The sequence below is a fragment of the Lactuca serriola genome, chromosome 6 (assembly GCF_051521515.1).
Source record: "Lactuca serriola cultivar US96UC23 chromosome 6, Lser_US96UC23_V15, whole genome shotgun sequence".
In the NCBI taxonomy this organism is placed as follows: Eukaryota; Viridiplantae; Streptophyta; class Magnoliopsida; order Asterales; family Asteraceae; genus Lactuca; species Lactuca serriola.
Window position 1 is genome coordinate 2913005 of NC_136413.1, and position 14523 is coordinate 2927527.

General features: G+C 35.7%; 2 protein-coding genes across 2 annotated transcripts; one reads left to right on the forward strand and one right to left on the reverse strand.

Moving 5' to 3' along the window:
• Positions 1-6650: 6650 nt before the first annotated feature.
• Positions 6651-9043, forward strand: LOC145056746 (Pentatricopeptide repeat (PPR) superfamily protein). Its single transcript, XM_079004467.1, has one exon. The coding sequence runs from the start codon at positions 7020-7022 to the stop codon at positions 8988-8990; it is 1971 nt and encodes a 656-aa protein (XP_078860593.1). The 5' UTR covers positions 6651-7019; the 3' UTR covers positions 8991-9043.
• An 81-nt stretch (positions 9044-9124) lies between these two features.
• Positions 9125-10192, reverse strand: LOC145056749 (uncharacterized). Its single transcript, XM_079004468.1, has one exon. It carries the CDS (start codon positions 10149-10151, stop codon positions 9312-9314), a length of 840 nt encoding a protein of 279 aa, XP_078860594.1. The 5' UTR covers positions 10152-10192; the 3' UTR covers positions 9125-9311.
• Between the last annotated feature and the right edge of the window lie 4331 nt (positions 10193-14523).

Consider the following 14523-nt stretch of genomic DNA (forward strand, 5'->3'; position numbering starts at 1 on the left):
GTTCTGAGCCTCCAAATCATTGAGTTGGTGTGCCACATGTCACCATCTGATGGGAAGGCGTGGGGAGATAGCAAGGGCTCAGATCATGCCACGTCACCCCCTTCGCAGCAGTACCCTTCCGATTTCTAAATTTCGTAACTTTCGCATATGAGCTCCATTTTTGACATTCTTTATATCCACACGTAGGTACTAACAAGATCTACAACTCTACTTTTGACTCCATTGGCTAATTCTCGACCGACTTTAAATTTAACAGTATGAGAAGGTTACACTGTTTAACGACCGTGTAAAATTCATAACTTCTACATACGAACTCCGTTTTCGACTGTCTTTTTATCGTTGAACTCCTATTCATGAGATCTTTAATTATCATTTAGGTTGTTTCGGCTAAAAATCGCTCGATCTAAAATTCGAATTCCGGGCTGCATACTGTTATGCCAAATCTTAGAAAAATCATAAATTCCTCATGCGAAGTCAGATTTAGACGTTCTTTTTATGTACGTTCTTGGTTTAACATATACTATGAGTTTAATTTAGATCCCTAAGTCTGAAAAATAATTTATCAAAAATTTTACGATTTCAGATGTCGTGTAGGTTTTGCCGTAAAACTTCGGTGGGTCATAACTTCTTCGTTATAACTCGGATTTCGGCATTCTTTATATGTACGAAACCCTTGTGACATATACTATAAATTGGTTAAGATTATTTACTATAAATAATATTCTATAAAAAGTCATTTTTGACGCTTATTGTCTCTAAATTGACTAGCCCGAATCTGTAGACGTTACATAGATGAAGATAGAGGATCCTGAGATATAGAAGGTGAAAGAGAAGAACATACAATGGTAATGTTAATAGCAAAATGTACAATGTATACTCCTTTGGTAAAATAAAAGTTCAAAAGAATTTTTGGAACGAAAGAATCATATTAAACTAAAATTTTAGCAGCTTATGTTTAGAAATATTAAGGAAGCCTGGCAAAATGTTAAAGTCACAAAGTAGCATTGTCTAACACAAGTAAAATCAAAGCATATAAATGTTGTTGTCCCTGAGTGCAGTGAGCACAATTTTTTTCTTAGAATCAATAACCTTTCCTTAATTGCAATTAAAGAGAACTTTGTAACCAGTGTCACAAAGTCAAGTGATGGATATAAGGTTGCTTTTTAGACCCTTGACATAGAACACATTCTTCAGCTTGAATACCTTGCACTCAAAAGTTCCAATGACCATACAACTTCTTCACTGTTGTTACCCAAAAATACATTCGGGCCGTCTTTCTCCACAAACTATCTTAAGAGGGACTTGAAAGCAGTCATGTGTCTAGAGCATCCACTATCAAGGTACCAAGTATGTTCTAGATTCAGACTTAATTCTTGGACAGCTTGAGAAGTACGAACGTCACACATGTTGAAACCACCATCTGGGGAATCACTGATAAGAGCCATAAGACCCTTAACATTTAGCCCCTCATCTTCTGATGTTTCCTCTTCTTCTACCCATTCTTCAAGATCCTCTTGCTTTGCAATGAAGGCTTTTGGCAGAGAGGTGGTCTGATTCTTCATGTGGGCCAACAACTTTTTGTACAGGACTTCATAATTCTTTGTGTTTTGAGATTCTTTCTTCTCTTTGAAATCCCTAGAAAAATGGTCAGGTCTTCCATAGTTAAAACAGTTACCTGCATTTCTTTTTTCTGAAGTAGATCTCTTTGTTGACTGCCCCCTTGATCTAGACTCTTTGAACTCCATTTGATCCGCTTTCTTCATAAGTTTTGACAATATGTGTAGCGCTGGAATTAAGTTCATCAATAATTTCTTCACTACTCGCTTCACCCTGATTAGAGTCATTTGATTCGCTGATGAGATTCATTGCTTCCTTATGAGAAACCGAAGCTACAAACTTTTTTTTGCTTGATTCCTTCATGATGTCTTTATGAAGCGCTTTGGTATCTTCATAATTTCAGTGATTTTCAAACAAGGAGTTGAGATCCATGAGATTAATCTTCTCATTGTTTTTAATAACATCAACATGATGTTCCTAGCTTTTTCCAAGGGAATCCAATAGTTTCAAAACTAACTGAGAAAAGTGCTTGAAAACTCCCAACCTGCGTATATCATTCACCAAACAATTAGACATGTTAAAGGCCAGCATGCTCAAGTGTACCCACAACAATTCAATGAGGCTGAATCTAGTCGTCTAAATATGCATATTCAGTTTGAGTCATCTCCTTCTACAGAAGATGAACATGTTCCTGAAACTCCTATTCGCCAAAATAATGATAGTGGCACTTAGCATATCTCCGAGACTCCTCAGCATGAACGAGGTCATTAAACACCTATTTGTACACCCTCTCCTACTTAAGTTTGAACTTCATTTTTTTGTACTCCTCAAGTACAACAAATACAACGTGATCGCTCTCCACTTGCTCAAACTGAAAAACATCCTTCTATCGACAAATTCTTTCAACTCAACCAGTTGTTCAGGGGGAGCAATCACAACCAAGTTAGTTAATTACTAAGTTCAGATGTTTTCAAGGGAACATTCTCTCTATGATGGAGTCTCTTGTTCAACTAACCTCAAACATGAGCTATTAGCTGACCACAATAGAGACTAATATTGTTGATATCAAACACATAGTTACAGAAGCTGTCACTGAATCTGAGGATGATAGTAATTAATACCCTCTTGGAAATGATCAAAGACCTCCTCCTAGTGCTATCAGAGCTCCTCCGACTAGTGGTCCTTCATATATCATTCTTCTTCCATTGGCTCTTGGTCCTCCTCCATTAAATCTATCCCCTCCAAATAATTCTCCTCCTCCTTCTCCAACTCCATAGAATCAGAATCTTGCACTCTCTCTTACTATACCTCTTTATCCTAATGATGCCAAAATGGGAGAGAATTTCACTGAGTCTATTGCCAATTCCGATGTTGAAGCTGAAATGAATACCGAGGATATTCATGATCAGTCGGATGATGAATCCTATTACACAGACTTGTCATTCATTGATGAAGTGCCAATTGAAACAGTGTTTCCAGATTCCCATGCTAACGTTAAGGGGAGCAAATACCTTAGGGGGAGGAGAAGGTTTCTCAAGGGGAGCCTAGTGACATTAAGTTAGATGAAGATGAAGTTCCTTTAAGCAAGAAACATAAAGACAAAATTGTTCCTGCTTATGATGCCGACCCTTCCAAAAGGAATTTCTAGGATCTTGCTATATCTTAAATGGAAAAGGTATGTGGAGTTTCCATTGAAGAATTTAGGGAGTTTTCTAGGAAACACAACATCCAGTCTACAAATTGAATGTTTTCCAGAAAAGACTCGAAGAAAATTCAAGAAAAGTTGATTGCTCCTGGCACTATGATTGATCAGATTGAGCACCTGAACAAGTTAACCGTTAAAATTTCAAAGAAGAAAGTGCAATAACCATACTTGAACGAAGCATATTTGGAGACATGCTAACTAGAATAAGTGACCCTGACCTAATAATAATAATGAGATGCACTAAGCCGAAAACTAAAAGAATGCTTACATCGTATATCACAAGGCGTGGTGACAAGTGTAAATCTGCTGATCAATACACCGAAGTCTTGTCTTCCCAGGATTTTGTGAAATTTGGGTATAACGAGTGGTTGTAGCTTCTACAGTTGAACAACAAGCATAAAGGGAAATATATTGAGGAACTAAGGATTGTTCTTGAAAAAAATTATCACAAAGGTTAAAGATCTTGACTTAGTGCCAAGACCTCAAATAAACCTTCATCGTCCTTAGTGTCTGCTTTAGTGCCTCGCAAGAGAATTTTTAAAGATGTCATATTTATACTAACTTATGGCACAAAAGTCACCGAGAACTTTTTTCTAGTGGGTGTTGATCCTATTCAACACATGTTTTCTCATCAACCAAGGCATGACATATTTTACATGGATGAATCTTAGCATATGTGCTTCCATCGCTCCAAGGTTCTTATCAAGGCACCCAATGAGCACTTAGTTCATATAAGAAATGCATGTTTGTGTCACTTAGAACTCAAAAAAAACTATCACTTCTTAATCTCTCTTGAGCTAAATAAAAGGAAGGAAGAGATTTCTATTTCTGATTATTTCAGGGTCAAGCTAGAAGCTGAAGAAGATGTTGATGAGTTCTATCACCATCCAGAAGAAGAAGATTTTGTGTTTTGACATCATCAGATTGGGGGGGATTATAAGGTCGAACCTCAGAATATGATGAGACAAAACGAAGACATGTTGACTTCAATCAGCTCCATCGTCACACCAACGCCAATGTAAAGATTTGTTCTACGAAGCATCGTCAGCATCCTATCATATCATCTTGTATTTATGGTTATACGTGTAGTTAATTAGCAGATTCATTATCTTATAAGATATTTTATTATTTACATAGATTAGGTGAGATCCCATGAATGTAGGGATTCTCACAACATTGCTTTACTATAAAATCATGTATTAGGGTTCGTATTATTAATTTATTAGTTGATTTTGAAACTTAAGAGCTTTGTGCTTGTTCTCTTGGTGATAATATATTCTTAGTGAAAAACCTTTGTAATATATTTTTGTGTTCCTTTTGTTAGCTTTTCTGTTAATCGACCACGATTAAGGAAGCCTATATATACTCCTTAATTTTACATTCCTATCAATTTCACTAATTAGGGTTTATAACCTTAATCAACCAATTTAAGAATTTAAATGTAGAACTCATTAACTAAGTTCATAATTGTGTTTCGCATACTACTAAATGTATCATATCATAATCCCAAGATTTAATTTAGAGTACTAACAACTATTTCAAACTTTACAGTAATTAAGTTTGATTAGCTTAATACAAAGGAAAAAAAGGATACCTTAATATACTTAATAGCTTTGTCCTAGCATCTAACTTCAATATTTGGTCAAAATCCCCTTAAATCACCCGAAATTCGTTCTATGTTTTATTGGAATTGTTTTGGATGTAAATGGGGTGAAAAAAACCAAGTTAAGGCTTTTATTTTTTGCAAAGTCGGTGAAGACACACTACGCTTCTCGCAACAATTTTGTCTCAACTTCAGAAGACCATAACTTCCTCATAAAAACTCAAATTTTGACAAACTCTATATCATATGACTGCTTTAGAGTGAACTACAACTTTCTTTTAATGATCATTTGCTAATACCTAATATATTTTATGTTATAATGTAATAAGTACAAGGATATACATATTACATTACCAAAAAACATTGTAGTTTCACAACTTGACTTCACCTTTGAATATATGTGGACCAAATACATCTTATAATACATAGTTTGAAATTTTAGGGTTGTTACATGTGTTTCCTTGTATGTTGGGGTCCATCCAATATTTATACACAAATATTAGAGCTCCTATTAAACTCTAATATATGGAACTAATTAAATGATAATGAATAGCCTTTTGTAACATATCAAACATATAATAACCACTTAACAAAATTTCTAAATATTATATTAATCATTATAATAATAATATAAATTACTAAAACCTTATTCTGGAATGACGATTACGTTGGGGAGGTTCCATTGACGTTTAGATTTTCAAGACATTCTCTTTTGGAAAGGGATAAAGATTGTGTCATAAAGGTTCAGTACATTGGAAACACTTGAGTTTGGAAATGGAAACACGAGATTACGATGGTTCTCAGGAAGTGAATATGGAAGAAATGATTATTCTGATTAGGTCTTTTAACCTTTGGTGATCGGGATCAGTGGAGATGTATGCTTGATGGCTAGAACATGCTCACGATTAGTGTGGCTAAAAAGCATATTGATGATGAGTTGTTGTCTATATCGACTTTTTCTACCCTGTGGAATAGGTTTACATTTTTGGCTGAAGATTACGATTGAATAAGCTGACGAATTAAAGAAATATTGTCAACAGAGAGGTTGGCGTTCCTGCCACTCTGTATCTGATTTGCTCGTTGGATCCGAAAGAGCTAGCACACCCCTTCATTATGTGTGTGGTAGCTGCAAATATTTGGAGCTTTATTTCTACTTTGTGTGTTGGATTTATTGGTTTTTAGCTTAATGGAAGTAGCGTTAGACTGCATAGACACGATACAACTTTTCTTGACTAAAGGCAGGGACAGTTTCACTATGGTGTCGATAATGGCACCAGCAACCCCTGTTTTTTTTCCCGACATAGTTTACATTTTTTTGAATTTTTCGGTTTTTTACTATTGTGTCACTACATAAAAAAATATTTCACTAGTAACATTTAATACAAAATCTTGCGTCCACCCCTACTAGAAGGATGGCTTTGGATGTCACAATTTTCTCCTTTGTGTGGACCATTTAGAAGTTAAATAGTATGATTTTTAAATAGGAATCATAAACTAAAATTTGGTTTTGTTTTGTCGTTGCAAAATCCCATTATGTTAAAAGTTGGACAGAAAGCTGTTAAAAAAAGAAGAGTATTTTAGTAATTTGACTAATTTCACATGGGGAGAGACGATCATAGAGATATTGCAACAAACTAAACGAAGTGCAAAATTAAGAGCCGTATACGTAAATATTAAAAAGTTGGACAGAAAATGCAAAGTTACGACAGTTACAGGGACCATTTCTGTAATTTACTCCTTGATAACGAGCAAAGTTTCCCGTGTCCCGGAGAAGCTGATGCAGGAAGGTAGGCACACAGCATAAACCCTACACATCCATTGCTATTCTGCTCAATTTAATCATCATCTCATCTGGGTTTCATTCCCTTTTGTTTATTTTAGGATTCCATCATTCTCAAACAAATATCCTTAAGATTTTTACCAGCTGTTCAATTCGATTTATTTGTTATCCATCTCCTTAGGGGTTTCTTTTTTTAATTTCCTGGTGTGATTATTTCACCAAGCTGTTAAATTTTCCGATTCCATTAATTCTGATCACTTTGAAAGCTTGGTTTTTTTTATTGGGGTTTCTTCTAGTTTTGATATACGCTTGAGTAGTGGAATTTGGGGGTTTGTTACTATGCAATGGCATTTTTAATTTCAGTTTAGGAGAATATGCATTTGAAAGAGAAATGTTCTTTGCTGCTAAAGGTCAGGAAACCTTCAATCCCTTTTGTTTTCAACACTAACGCCAGTCTTAATCCACAAATTCAACAAAACCCAAAGACAGAATTGAGAGAAGCTGATGTCTTGAAGAGATTGAACCATGAAAAAGACATTACTTTGGCTCTTGAATATTTTAAATTCCTATCCAATTCAAAAACTTTCAGACATACAAGTCTCACATACCAAACAATTATAGAAAAGCTAGGGGATGAATGCGATGTAGATGGAGTTCAATACCTTCTGCAGCAGATGAAACTGGAAGGGATCGGTTGCTCAGAAGATTTATTCATTAGTGTAATCAGTTCTTACCGAAGAGCAGGAGCAGCTGATCAAGCGCTGAAAACATTCTACAGAATTCAAGAATTTGGGTGTAAGCCTACTGTTAAGATCTATAACCATCTATTGGATGCTTTGTTGAACGAGAATAAGTTTCATATGATTAATCCTATTTATAGTAACATGAAGAGAGATGGGATGGAACCAGATAAGTATACATACAACATCTTATTGAAAGCATTGTGCAAGAACAATCGGATTGATGGTGCACACAAGGTGCTTGTAGAAATGTCAAAGAAAGGATGTTCTCCAGATGAAGTGAGTTACACCACCATTGTTTCTTCAATGTGTTATCTTGGTAAGGTAAAAGAAGCAATGGAGCTTGTCCAAACCATTATGGGAGATTTTCCTATGGTTTCTGTATATAATGCTTTAATGAAGGGATTCTGCAAAGAAGGTGATTTAAACCAGGCGTTTCAGTTAATAGAAGACATGGTAATTCATGGGGTTTTTCCAAACGAAATCACCTTCACAACCATTATAAACACCCTTTCAGATCTTGGTGAAGTTAAGTTTTCACTTGCGATAATGGCCAAGATGTTCTTGAGACAATGCAACCCGAATGTCTTCACTTTCACTTGTTTGATAAAGGGTTTTTGCATGAAAGGGAAAATGGAAGATGCGTATGAAGTTTATAACAAAATGGTCCAAGAGGGTATCTCACCAAATGTTGTCACCTACAACACTCTCATACATGGGTTCTGTTCTATTGGAAATATGCAGAAAGCTGTTTCTTGTTTTCTTGAAATGGAAAATCAATCATTCCTTCCAAATGTAACAACATATGGAGCTTTGATCAACGGGTATGCAAAATGTAGGGATTTTGTAGGTGCATCAGAGACATGGAACAAGATGATAACACAAGGCTGCCACCCGAATGTTGTGGTGTACACATCAATGGTGGATGTCCTTTCTCGTAATTTCATGTTTGAAGAAGCTTATAACCTTATCAACAACATGAATTGTGCACCAAATGCAGCCACCTTCAATGCATTCATCAAAGGTCTATGCGCCAATGGAAAAGTGGATTTAGCTATGAATTTGTTCTTTAAAATGGGGAACATGGCTGATTTGACAACATTCAATGAGCTATTAATGGGGTTTTCAAAAGTCAACGACTTTAGAGCCATGTTTGACCTTGTGTTCGAGATGGAAGAAAGAGGGGTTGGGGTTAATTTGGTCACGTATAACACGATTATCAACATGTTTTGTTGTAATGATAGGGTTGATGATGGTTTGAAGGTTATGGCAAAGATGGTGGTGAAAGGGGTGAAACCAGATAAAATCACATTCAACATAATGATCAATGGGTGTTGTAAGAATCGTAGGGTTGACCTTGTGAGTCAACTCTTGGAAGCCATGAAGAAACATGGTTTGAGGGCCGATTTGGTTACATACACGAGTCTTGTTTATGGGATGTGTGAGTCAAATGGTGTGGTTGAAGCTCAGGAATGGGTCGTGAAAATGGTGGAAGATGGGGTTTATCCGGATAAGGGAATATGGAGTGTTTTGGTTAGGTGTTTGTTTAGTAAGATTGGGTATCAAAGTGCAATACATTTGGTTGATAGAATCCTGATTACTTAAAAATATGTTTCGTGTAATTTACTCTTTTTTTAAAGTTATGTTTCTTGACAAAATCGACACACACTTGTTTTGTTTTCATAGATGATATTAGACATATGTTGTAAGAAAATAGAATACTAAATGCAAAATGCAAATAAAAAAAGCACAATGAACTTTAATCTCACATATAAATAATAGTAAGAATACAAATCGATTGGATGCATCTCATCTTTATAGGTTGAGGTCTCGTTGAATCTTATTGTGGAATTTTATAATGGGAAAAATGAGTAAATTATATGCTCATTTTAAGACTATAAATGGAACCAAGAGTTGATTTTATGATCAAGGGATATAGCCACCATGACCACCGCCTTCACCACCGCCGCTACCACTACCAGCTCCATATCCACCTTCATGTCCAGCAGCAGCTCCGCCACCACCACCACCTCCACCTCCATAACCGCCACCTCCTCCGGCACCTCCAGCACCATGTGATCCTCCGGCACCTCCTCCTGCTCCAGCTCCACCTCCACTGCCATATCCCCCACCGCCTGCACCACCTTCATGCCCAGCGGCGGCTCCACCACCGCCACCACTTCCACCTCCAGAACCGCCACCTCCTCCGGCACCTCCGGCACCATGTGATCCTCCAGCACCTCCTCCTGCTCCAGCTCCACCTCCACTGCCATATCCCCCACCGCCTGCAGCTCCTCCTGCACCGGCTCCTCCTCCACCACCACCACCACCACCATGTCCACCTCCACCTCCGCCACCTGCTCCTCCAGCCCCACCGTATCCACCACCACTCCCGGCTCCTTCTCCTCCACCATAACCCCCACCATGTCCTCCCGCAACTCCTGCTCCTGCTCCTCCTCCTCCTCCAGCTCCACCACCTCCTCCACTACCGCCGCCTCCCCCTCCTTCAGCTCCACCACCATACCCTGATCCACCACCTTCACCAGCCCCACTTCCGGATCCATAACCACCTCCTCCATAAGCAGCTCCTCCTCCTCCTCCACCACCACTACCACCTCCACCACCACCACCTCCAGATAAACTGCCACCTTCATAACCACCATGACTGTAGCCCTCTTCGACTGTTAAGAGAACTCTAGCAGCCGCACAAATGCTCAAGCATAAAAACACCAAGAAAACGACACTTGAAGGTTTGTGAATAGCCATTGGAGATGATGAAATCCCACAAGTGTTGGTTGCTTGACATTTGCATGGTATTTATAGGCATTTTGTAATGTGGGGTCTCCAAAAGCTCTTCTAAGTGGCCAAACCCAATTAACCACAATGTGGTCCATACAGCTGAATGCACCAATCCAAATATAAGTTTTGTTAGGGTACGTAGTGGGTTCTTCTGCTGTTTCCCACACCCGATCGATCGTTCATACAGATACAGTATATTTTTTCAAATATCCCCCATTCATGATTCATTAATTTCAATACCCAAGACTTGTCCTATCTATTTTTCTGTATCAAATTAATCTTGGAGTAGTATATAAATTACAAATTTATAAGTATTTGTTGCTGCACGTATTTTGCTGTAAATTTGTCTAAATAGTTTCGTTTTGTTGTTAATTTGATTTCTAACAATGGCTGATTTTATTAGGAAATTCATGTACGACAACCCATCTGCCCCACACCGGACGTCAAGTTGTAACACCTTAATTTAGGGTTACAAGTTTTAACATTTAAGTGAAAATTTTAGCAAATAAATTTAATTTTTGTTATCTTAATTAAAAGAAATTGTTTATTGAAAGATTAGAATTGTAATTTAAGAGATTTGAAGGTAAGGGTCGAGCTTTCAACATTTGAAGTTGAGGTATTAAGTTTTCATGATCACTTAACCTTTTATAACTAGCGTGTACCTCAGTATAAGAATGTAATTAAACTGATTTAGGTCAAACTAGGAACTAAAGGACTTGACATATTACAAAAATCTCAACTTGGGTTTCTTTACTAAAAATAAGACTTGAGCGACTATTTCTTGCCAATTGATGAAAGTTTTGAAGTCTTTAACACTCAAAGCCATCTTCCTCTTTCGTTTCTATGTTTTTCATTGATTCATTCATCCATTCATTCGTTTGTTTGTTCAAGTTCGTTCATGAGCTTGGGTTTAAAGGGGGATTCAAATTTTTTAAAAGAAATAATAGTCCTAATCAGATTATATCTTCATCTTGAAGAGTTTTAGCCTTTGAGGTGAATGTTTGCTTAATTGATAATTGTGAGCTTTCATCAATGATGAAGCAATCTCTAGAACCATTAACCTCAAACTAACGGTGAGATTTGATGTGTTTAGATTTAGATTCTATTATATTATGGTTGGAATTGAAGTAGTCCATTTTCTTGGCCAATTTTGTGATTATGAAGATTTGATGAAATTTTATTAACCTTAACTTTACTGAATCATCCGTTGATTCAGTGAGATCCAAAAATGCCAATGGGATTTGTTTTACGTTGTGATTTGAATATAGATTCCAAGATTATGTGTTATAATAGTGAATCATCCGTTGAATCAACAGATGTTATGGTGTTTTAAATTTTAATGAAGCTTTTGTGTGAAGAATCATTCCTTATTAATTTAAAATCAATTTTGATTATGAAATTAGAATTTCATTATGATTTGGAGTTGGATTGGGGTGCTCCAAGATCAAATTAAAGAAGAGAAATGAAGTTAGTAGTCATTTTTTGAGTTTTAAAGCTTAATTTGGATATGGGTGATCTATTTAATGCATAACGTTATTCAATGTTTAAGGTAAGTTTTAGACCTATTTGAATTCCTTTAAATCATTAAAAATGGATTTGGAACTGCTAGAATCATACATCTAAAATTTTCATTTTTATTTCAAAACCATATGGCCACAAGAGCGTACCTACAAACGGATAATTAAAAGTTTTATATCCACTTTGAAAGACCAAAAAGTGTTCATCTTGTAATAATCCTAAAAGTCAAGTCTAACAAATTATAATAATACTTCTCATCGGTAACTAGAGTACATGTCATGTAAAAATAAATCACTTCAAATAAAAGCATTTTCTCTAAAAACATCTTTTAATATCCAACTTTTATATCCATTCTTTCATGTAATAGAAAATATTATGCAATACATGATCCAATAACACACAAGGTTTTGGGGTTCATACCCCATCTACTGAAAAAACTGATTTTTATTGATACGGGAGTTCAAACATTTTCTACTCAACATACTAATTCCTTATACTAATTCCTTATCTTATGTAAAGATCTAATCAATTCATAATGACATTATGGGGAGTTCATACCCCTTCTTCCTAAAAATATGCATCCTTAGGAATCATTTGAGCATATCTAGACATTATGGCGAGTTCATACCCCTTCTTTCTTACATTTTACATAATTGTTCTGGTGTGAATTTTCCTTGTTAAACATTACTATTTCATTCATAGCTCGATTAAAGAATTAAAGTTTTTACAAATATATATTTGTGCAGAATGGTTCTACCAAGATTTATTTTTCTCCTCAAGTGTCTCTCAACCAAACATGCATATATATTATTTTTGGCGTTTGTAGTAATCTAAAAAACTAAAAAAACATATTTATAGCGGAAATAATTTTCAAAAATTTTAATTCCCAAAGTTGGATCCAATTAAACACAAATTATCAATAAAATTCAACCATAGGGTGTTTACATATCATAACCTTTAACCATAAAAGAATATATATATATATATATATATATATATATATATATATATATATATATATATATATATAGGGTTAAGTTCAAATGAGAATACTTTTTAATGTGAGAACGTGAGAACACTACTTTATGTTACTATTCTACTATGAATTTTGTATATAGAACGATATGACATTATTCATCAACAAATATATGAAAAATCACACATTAATATTCACATTAAAATTTTGTATGTACAACTTTATAATATTATTCATCACCGAATATATGAACAATCACATATTTAACATTCACATTAGAATATACTAAATTACTACATATTATTTATAAATTTTATAGTAGAATAGCAATATAAAATTGAATATATTCATATTATAATTACTACAATACAATATCTATTAAATTCATAGTAGAATAGTAACATAAAGTAGTGTTCTCACGTTCTCACATTAAATAATGTTCTCATTTGAACTTAACTCTCTCTCTCTCTCTCTCTCTATATATATATATATATATATATATATATATATATATATGTGTGTGTGTGTGTGTGTGTGTGGTGTATCCTTATAAGTCAATCTAGATAATCAACAAGATCAAATAGGTAGCGGCTTGGGGCATTCCAACCGTAAGTTTGTGGGCCAGGGGTAATACAACCAGGAGTTTGTGGACCCATTATCTATTTGGTTATATGTTTATATGGTGGTACTTTGGGGAAACTCACTAAGCTTTGACTTACAATTTCAGTTTGTTGTTTCAGGTACTTCAAATGACCGTGGCAAGGCGAAGGCATGATCGTGCACATCCTTCAGATTTATGTTATATGGATTTTGGGACACTCTGATTATTGAATAAAACTTTTAAAACAATGGTTTTGTAAAAAATTATGGTTATTGGGTTCTTTTTGAAAAGTTAAAATTACTGTGATTTTTGGGATGTTTCAACCTTTCCCTCTAGATGCATATCCTAGAAATATTGTAACGCTCGTAGATCCGGGCTAGTCAATTTAGAGTCAATGAGCATCAAAAATGAGTTTTTTTTATGAAAGATTATTTAGAATAAATAATCTTAACCAAGTTGTAGAATATGTCTCAAGGGTTCCGTACATATAAAGAACGCCGAAATCCGAGTTATAAGGAAGAAGTTATGGCTCGTCGAAATTTTACGGCAAAACCGGCACAACACCGGGAGACGTAAATAGTGAATTTATGATAGAGGAATTTTTAGCCTTAGTGATCTAAACAAAATTTTTAGTATACGTTAAACCGAGAACATACAAAAAAGAACGCCCAAATCTGACTTCGTATGAGGAAGTTATGAATTTTCTAAGATTTGGCATAGCAGTGCACGCCCCGAAACTCGAATTTTAGATCGATTGGTTTCTGGCCTACGCGATCTAAATTAGAATTTAAGATCTCATTAATAGGAACTCAACGGTAAAAAGACAGACGAAAACGGAGTTCGTATGTAGAAATTATGAATTTAACGCGGACATTTAACAGTATAATCTCATCGTACTCTTAAATTTAAGATTGGTCGAGAATTAGCTGACGTAGTCAGAATGAAAGTTGTAGATCTTATTTTTACCTATGCGTGGATATAAAGAACTTCGAAAACGGCGCTCGTATGCGAAAGTTACGGGGTTTAGAAGTCTGCAGGGTGCTGCCGCAAAAAGGGTGACGTGACACAATCTTGGCCATTGCTTTCTCCCCAAGGCTTGCCACTAGATGGTGACATGTGACACCAATTTCAGCCATATTTCACCCTATAAATACAACCCCTTCCACCCTCATTTTCTTCACACTTTTCCCATTCTTTCTTCTCTTTACTCTCTCTCTCTAGAACCTCTCTCTAGCCCCGAAACC